Raw genomic sequence first — 7573 nt, 5'->3', positions numbered from 1 at the left:
AGCCATGGATGCCCAAGACAGCCTATGAGTATGAGCCAGGGCAAGCGTTCGAGGTGCGCCGGGATGAGGCCCGCGGGTGAGCCAGTGAGCTGAGATCTGCACTCATTGCGTCTCTGATCTGTTTTGATGCATATGTCACGGTTGTGGCAATGCTTAGTATCAGAAGTTGCGTTTGGACTCGAGTAATCTTTCCGGTGTAGGCTCTGCTTCTGTAGATCGCCTGGGATGCTCGTTTTGGTTTTGGAACTCACTGAGCTTGGATTCAGTCAGTCTTCAGACTTGTGCCTCCTGCAGCTGTGCTGCTGCAAGGTTTCGTGGCCTTCGAAGTAGATGATGTTGTGATAAAATGAACCTATGGCTATTGCTGTGTGTTGAATGCGTTTACCCAATCTGAGTTTTCTTCTTTTTAATAAAATCGGCAACCCTCCTATCTGGTTCGTTTCAAAAAAAAATACTTTTATTCATAGAGTCAACCAATCTATTATCTTCATAATTTTATTGTTTGGGAGTGTTTACCAAAAACTTCAGCTATTTTTCTATCACCCGTCCGCCATGAATTTTTATACAATCAATCTCGTTTTTTGTGTGACAAGAGAAATAGTGGGTGAAAATATTCTTTTTGCAGAGAAAAAACTAGTGTAATGATGAAGAGTGAAAAAAACGAGCAAAAAATACAGACCTAGCCGATCTTTTGCAGAAAAAAGCGCGGCAGCCCATGAGCCTCGTGATTGACTCCTCCCAGTTCGACGCGTAATATTGTACCGGAAGTTGTATTTGGACTCGAATCTTTCTGGTCAGCTGAACATCTTTTAAGGATGGTTTCTGAAATTACTGAGAATGTAATCTTTCAAACTAGTACTGAGCATGCAATCTTCAGACTATTGTATCTTGCAGCAGAACATCGTAGCAGTTGAAAGTTGGAAGAGCTGCTTGAGGCTTTGATCGGTCGAAACGGGGGGCGGTGGACCTGTGGTTTATCGCAAGCAGGCGCGGCGCGCGCTGAGTCGCTGAGAGGTCCAGTGGTTTATCGCGCGGCTCGGATTCGAATCTCGGGCCCCATTTGTACAATTGGGTGGGCCCGCAAAGTTTTGGGGGGAGAGCCCAGGTGACCTGATAAAATTATGGCCCACGTGAGCCCAGAGAACTTCTCTCCCAGTTTTCCCTCCCTCTCAAGCAAACCTTGTCACGCCGGTGGCACTAATTGGCCGCCGTTGCGAATGCTCCAGTTAGTCAGTGCTGCAGCTGCTGCCCCCCCCCCCCACCCCCCACCCCCCAAAAAAAAAAACACGCCACGCCCACGCTAGCCGTTTCCATAATTCCATTTCCGGCCCTGCAATCCTGCACCGGCGCGAAAGCACCCTGACCTCCCTTCCCTCCATGGCGGCCTCTCCTTTACTCCTCGGTCCATGGAAATCCACTAGTGCCATCACCTCCGGCATAAAGATCCCCCGCAATTTCAGCAGAAAGCTCACGGGGAGGAGGAAGAAGAAGGGAGTGGTGCCGGCTGGTGTCGCTTCTTCGTTGAGCTGAGCCCTTGCTGCGTGCGGATCCCTCTGGTAGCGGAGGAGCTGAGGATGGGGCGCGGCAAGATCGAGATCAAGAGGATCGAGAACTCCACCAACCGCCAGGTGACCTTCTCCAAGCGCCGGGCCGGGCTAGTCAAGAAGGCCCGCGAGATCGGCGTGCTCTGCGACGCCGAGGTCGGCGTCGTCATCTTCTCCAGCGGCGGCAAGCTCTACGACTACTGCTCCCCCAGGACCTCGTGTGTATCCCTTGCTCTCCATTATCTTCTTGGCCTACTTTATCGTTCTTCTTTCTCTCTGTTTTTGTTATTGGAACTAATCGCAAATTAAAACGTAAAACTTCTGTCTGATCGTGCAGGCTGTCAAGGATCTTGGAGAAGTACCAGACCAACTCCGGGAAGATACTGTGGGATGAGAAGCACAAGGTGCACGCACTTCTGTTTCGTTTTCCCCCTTTCTTTGGTTTGTTTCAGTACCACGAGCAGATTAGTGGTTCAGATACTGAAGCTCCGAAATGTTTCAGAGCCTGAGTGCAGAGATCGACAGGGTCAAGAAGGAGAACGACAACATGCAGATTGAGCTCAGGTCGGTGTTTCTGTTCAAGATCTGGTTCCAATTTCTTGCTCAGTTCATGTTGTGATTGTGGTGACGCGTGCCTTGTGACGGTGCAGGCATCTGAAAGGCGAGGATCTGAACTCCCTGCAGCCCAGGGAGCTGATCGCCATCGAGGAGGCGCTCCAGAACGGGCAGACCAACCTGCGCGACAAACAGGCAATACTTCATCCGTTGGCTCCAGCTCGCATGTAGTGTAAAGTATATTAGGCCACGGTCTTGTTTCTGATGTTGGTTTCATTTCGTTGTTTTGTTGTAGATGGAGCACTGGAAGATGCACAAGAGGAATGTACGAGCTCCAAACTTGAATCCTGTCTTTATGTTCGTAAGGGTTGTCACATTGGATGTTTGACACTAATTTGAAGTATTAAACATAGGCTAATTATAAAACTAATTGCACAACTCCTAGGCTAAATCACGAGATGAATCTATTAAGTCTAATTAGTTCATGATTTGACAATGTAGTGCTACAGTAACCATTCACTAATGATGGATTAATTAGGCTTAATAGATTCGTCTCGCGATTTAGCCTAGGGGTTCTCCTATTAGTTTTGTCATTAGCTCATGTTTAGTCCTCCTAATTAGCATCCGAATATCCGATATGACAGGGCTAGAGTTTAGCCCCTGCTATACAAATGAGGCCTAACTGTGTAGTCTGTAGATCATGGAGAAACCATTTTTTTACTTTTTCCTTTTGATGGAAGTCGTTGAGTATTTCTAGAGTGAAAATATGTTTACAGATCCTGATAAAGAAAAAACATTACAGCTTCTGATCATTAATGGCCTTTTGTAACTGATTGCAGGGGAAGATGCTGGAGGACGAGCACAAGCTGCTGTCTTTTAGGATGGTAATTCCCCCTTCTGGATAGCAGTTGAACATTTGCTTGACCATTCCTTGTTTTCTCCTTTTCACTTCGAATCAGTATGCAAAATTCTGAAAAAATTCAATGTGCTGAGCTAACTGAAGAAAACCTGCACTCCAAGCTCAGGAATTCTTCCTAGGCCATGGAAATTCTTGGTTTTAGGTCTAGTTCTAGCGCGGTTAGCTCACCTATTGGTATTCAGGCAGGATGACCATTCAGCCTTATCCTGTTACCCACCCAAGACCCAACTAACCAGATAAATCCCAAACGAATTAGTTTTCTGATTGCATTTTTCCCGTTACTACCATTTATGTGTTCTGAATCAGTGAATCTCTATGTAATGCATATTAACAATCTTCCAAAATCCACAGTAGCTCAGATTTAGTAAGGAGTAACCTCATTCTGCAGTTGCTGAAAGAAACCTGAAAGCTCAGAACATTATGAGTTTTTTCCTCTCCTGTTTTCAGGCCTACCAGCACCAACAGGATGTGGAGCTGAGCGGCGGCATGAGGGAGCTGGAGATCGGGTACCACCAGGTCCAGCACGACAGGGACTTCACTTCCCAGATGCCGTTCACCTTCCGGGTGCAGCCCAGCCACCCCAACCTGCAGGAAGACGAGTAGCGAGGCTTCTGAATCCTCCTACTATGCCGCTCTGAACTGAAGCTCTACACCTGCATCTTCTAGCTTGTGTTTCATCGTTCAGCGTTGGCTCTGTATCTTTCTTTTCATGTCAGTCTGGATGAACAATGTTGTCTTTCAGTTACTCCGATGCGGTCGTGTCCGTCTCTTTTAACTTTGGTAGGCTAATGCCGGTCCATGTCATAATGATGCCAGCATTAGGACTGAAATGTGCGATTAACTTGGTACCTTATGCTTGTTTGATCTCTGTTCTGGCTGGTGACTGATGGTCATTGGAAAACAGAAGCAGCAGAAATGGATGCGATGTCGTTCCTTTGCCAACTGAATGCATTATACAAATGAATTTTAATCAAGAAACAGCAGCACTTACAATCACTACCTACATCCCTCTTAACTTTTAGCTAGATTTTGCGATCAATCAGAAAATTTCGCCCCGGTTCATCACCTGAGCATGTCCCCATTGTCTATGAACGGGGCCAGCGGGCCACTGAACGCCGGCGAGGCGCTGAAGTTGCTTCCGGCTTCGCTGAACATGAGGCTGTGCCCGTACGGCAGCGGCCTGTCCGGCAGCTCCGGCACGTCCATGTCCCCCTCCAGCATCCTCACCGCATCGCCGATGGTCGGCCGGAGCGCCACCATCACGTGCGCGCACAAGATCCCCACGAGCACGAACTTCTCCATGACCCCGCTCCGGGGGCTCTCGGCGGTGGACAGCGCCTCGTCGAGCACCTCCCTCGCCTGCCCGGCCTTGACGAGCGTCCACGCCCAGTCGGTGATCAGCACGGGCCCCGCGGGCGACGTCATGTCAAGCACGCGCCGCGCGCTCATGATCTCGAGGAGCAGGACGCCGAAGCTGTACACGTCGCTCTTCTCCGTGAGCTGCCCGTAGAGCGCGTACTCCGGCGCCAGGTAGCCGTGCGTCCCGGCGACGCGCGTCGTCAGGTGGGACTGCCCGTCGCGGCTCCGCCGGGCGAGGCCGAAGTCCGCCACGCGCGCGCGCATCTCGCCGTCGAGCAGGATGTTGGTCGCCTTGATGTCCCGGTGGTAGATCGCCGGCTTGACGCCGTAATGCAGGTACTCCAAGCCCCTCGCCACGTCCAGGATGATGCTCCGCCGCTGCGCCCAGGTCAACGGTGGCAGCTTCGCCGCCGCTTCCTTGTCCCTGTAGATGAAGTCCTCGAGCGCGCCGTTGGGCATGAAGTCGTAGACGAGGAACCTCTGCTTCCCTTCCTCGATGTCGTCGTCGGCGATGCAGCAGCCGCGGAGCGGCACCAGGTTCCGGTGCCGGAGGTGGCTGATGATCTCCACCTCGTTGGTGAACTCCTCGTCCCCGCCCTCCATGTCCGGGTCCAGCATCTTCTTGACGGCGACCACGGACCCGTCCGCCAGCACGCCGCGGTAGACGGCCCCGAACCCGCCGCGGCCGACGAGGTTGCGCTCCGCGAAGCCATTGGTGGCCTTGGCGAGCTCGGCAATGTCGAAGAGAATCGAGCCGGTGTTGGGCCGCGGGTGCGACCGCCGCTCCGCCGACCCCTCTTCACAGATCTTGGGGTTCTTCTTCTTCTTCTTGCTATTGCCATGCCTCCGCTTCCTCCAAAGAAAGAAGGCGAGGAGCGATGCGAGGAGAACGAAGGCGATTGGGATGGTGGTGGCGTAGATGACCGCGTTGTTGGACTTGGACGGCGAGGAGGGAAGGGAGGAGAGGCCGAGGCCGAAGGCGCAGGCCGCGGTGGGTGGGTAGGTGGGACCGGCGGCGTTGGATACGCCGGCGGCGTAGAGGACGGAGAGGTAGAAGCAGGATTCCGACTTGCTATCGTTGGCCGCGGCGGTGGTGAGGTGCGCGGTGGCGGCGACACCAGCCGCGTAACATTGGGAGCAGGTAGCCGGCGAGGAGAGGTCGGGGCCGCAGGAGGAGTTCAGGGCCTGGACGGAGTCGTTCCCGACGGCGGCCTCGAATTCCGCAACGGTGGAGACGCCGGCGCAGTAGGACGGGGTGATGGCGAGCTGGTCCGGGTCGGGGAAGCACTTCGGCACCAGGGACGAGCCCGGGAGGCCCGCCGGCGCGCCGGAGACCAGCTCCGAGACGCCGTCGAGGCAGGCCTCCGAGGCGGCCGCGGACGGGAGGCGGAACCGGCCCGTGGCGCGGAGGCGCTCGGCGAGGCCGATGCCGAGCAGGGAGAGCAGCGTCTGGCAGCAGGCCGTCATGTTGGGCGCCGCCCCCGCGCACGGCGTCGGGTCCCACGGGAACGTGCGCACGTAGCCCAGGTCGAGCGGGCACGGCTCCGACGTCGCGTTCCCTCCGCCGCCGCCGCCCGCCCCCGCGGCACGCGCCGGCGAGTCGACGAGCAAGAGGAGGACGACGAGGAGCGAAAGAGGCCTGAGCATCTTCGGGCTCGGCATTTCCGGGAGCGGTTGGCGCGCGCCCGGCTGCGAGTGGCGGAGGAGCAGGAGCTCTGCTCCTTCTCGGCTGACGTCGGGGGCGGAGAGTGAGACAAGGAGTGGTAAAATGGGGCGGCGGCTAAGCCATTGCGTGCACGAGTTCTTTATCCGCCTTTAATATCGCGCGCGGATTTTTTTTGTGCGGTCCGCGGAGTATGACGGGTGGGGTCGGGTAGGTGGTCGTGGGCGTCGGATTGAAGGGGACGTGGTTGGGAAGGCGTGCGCCGGCTCGCCGGAAGGCCGCAGGAAATGAGTGGCCGGGCAGGTGGTCGACGACCGCGGTTGTGGTGGCGGGGAGAACGCAATCACGTCTTGTGAGTTGTGCCAGCGGTTCGGGTGACGTGGCGTGGATTTGGGGGGCTGCATGGTGACGTGTCAAACATGGGTAGCGGCTAATTGTGGGAGCATATTCCAAAATTTTAAAAGGTGAGCACGCTCATATGTTGTACAATTAGAGCAGTTTCGCAAAAATATTTTAAAATAAAATGCGATGTAACAATGTTTTCGAAAAAATAACAATATAAGAACACTTTATAAAGGATATATTTCAGATTAATTTGTTTTGATGAAGGAAACTTTCAATAGCTTATGTCGAATAACTTTCATCAATAGGTGACTCAGCGTAGCTCAGCTGGTGAGGTTCCTTTGTGTTGTAACCTGTCCATCGGGATTCGAGTTCTCGTATTTTCCTAAATTTATTCCAGGATTTAACGGGCGCTATTCTTTTAGTGGTAAATTTATTCTAGAATTTAACTGGCACTATTCTTTTAGTGGTAAGCGATATGCACGTCGACAGTCACGCGCTAGTAGTGACTTCGTCAATCCAGAAGATTTGCCGGCTCAGTCTTCCGGAGGTGCTCATGGGGGTGTTGTTACGTGCGTGTGTTTGTAAGAGCGAGTGTCCATACGTGTTTGTGAGCGTCTACATCTATGTGATTTGAAAAAAAAACTTTCATCAATAGAGAATACTTTTAAAAACCATTGCTGATGAAGAACATTCTTCACCACGTGGGATCTCCAAAACCAGAGACATTCTTTGTCACGTAGGATCTCCAGAACTATAGACAGATCTAGCATTGGTCTGGAGCGACCCTAAATCCGATGACTTCGTGCTAAGTACTCCCTCCATTCTTTTTTACATGTCACATTAGGTTTGTCGTAAGTCAAACTTGTCCAATTTTAACCAAATTTATAGAAAAATAGAGCAACATCTATAACATCAAATTTGTTTCATTAAATTCATCATGGAATATATTTTGATTGTGTATATATTTGCTAGTATAGATGTCATTATATTTTTATATAAAATTGGTCAAAATTGGATAATTTTAACTTAGGACAAACCAAATGTGACATGTAGAAAAACTAGAGGGAGTATGTTGGAAGTTTTCTTCTGATAATAACAAATTTCTATTATAATACATATGTACACCATTGTATTTAATGGATGACCATGGTTGTTTGATTTTTTTGAGCTATCCTTCGTTCTCCAAAC

General features: G+C 51.8%; 2 protein-coding genes across 3 annotated transcripts; one reads left to right on the top strand and one right to left on the bottom strand.

Moving 5' to 3' along the window:
• The first annotated feature begins 1339 nt into the window (after positions 1-1339).
• Positions 1340-3882, top strand: LOC101755517 (MADS-box transcription factor 4). Its single transcript, XM_004961977.4, has 7 exons — positions 1340-1762; positions 1882-1948; positions 2047-2108; positions 2195-2294; positions 2395-2424; positions 2939-2983; positions 3466-3882. The coding sequence occupies exons 1-7, from the start codon at positions 1575-1577 to the stop codon at positions 3619-3621; spliced, it is 648 nt and encodes a 215-aa protein (XP_004962034.1). The 5' UTR covers positions 1340-1574; the 3' UTR covers positions 3622-3882.
• On the bottom strand, positions 3648-6171 carry LOC101756188 (probable receptor-like protein kinase At1g11050). Of its 2 annotated transcripts, XM_014804970.2 has the most exons (2): positions 4085-6171; positions 3648-3960 (listed from the first exon to the last, which is right to left on the bottom strand). In XM_014804970.2, the coding sequence occupies exons 1-2, from the start codon at positions 6037-6039 to the stop codon at positions 3909-3911; spliced, it is 2007 nt and encodes a 668-aa protein (XP_014660456.1). In that variant the 5' UTR covers positions 6040-6171; the 3' UTR covers positions 3648-3908. The 2 variants fall into 2 exon arrangements, with proteins under 2 accessions (XP_014660456.1, XP_004962036.1); XM_004961979.2 differs by having other exon boundaries at positions 3946-6171.
• Between the last annotated feature and the right edge of the window lie 1402 nt (positions 6172-7573).

Source organism: Setaria italica, chromosome III (assembly GCF_000263155.2).
Source record: "Setaria italica strain Yugu1 chromosome III, Setaria_italica_v2.0, whole genome shotgun sequence".
Classification (NCBI taxonomy): Eukaryota; Viridiplantae; Streptophyta; class Magnoliopsida; order Poales; family Poaceae; genus Setaria; species Setaria italica.
The sequence above is the reverse complement of the archived record's forward strand: the minus strand, read 5'-3'. Positions and strand labels throughout refer to the sequence as shown.

What these genes read in the sequence shown, in the direction of transcription:
- LOC101756188 (XM_014804970.2), bottom strand. Translation starts at nt 6,039, where the DNA reads ATGCCGAGCCCGAAGATGCTCAGGCCTCTTTCGCTCCTCGTCGTCCTC. An exon ending in GACAATGGGGACATGCTCAG is followed by an intron (nt 3,961 to 4,084) that starts GTGATGAACCGG and finishes TAATGCATTCAG; the next exon opens with TTGGCAAAGGAACGACATCG.
- LOC101755517 (XM_004961977.4), top strand. Translation starts at nt 1,575, where the DNA reads ATGGGGCGCGGCAAGATCGAGATCAAGAGGATCGAGAACTCCACCAAC. An exon ending in GGAAGATGCACAAGAGGAAT is followed by an intron (nt 2,425 to 2,938) that starts GTACGAGCTCCA and finishes AACTGATTGCAG; the next exon opens with GGGAAGATGCTGGAGGACGA. An exon ending in AGCTGCTGTCTTTTAGGATG is followed by an intron (nt 2,984 to 3,465) that starts GTAATTCCCCCT and finishes TCCTGTTTTCAG; the next exon opens with GCCTACCAGCACCAACAGGA.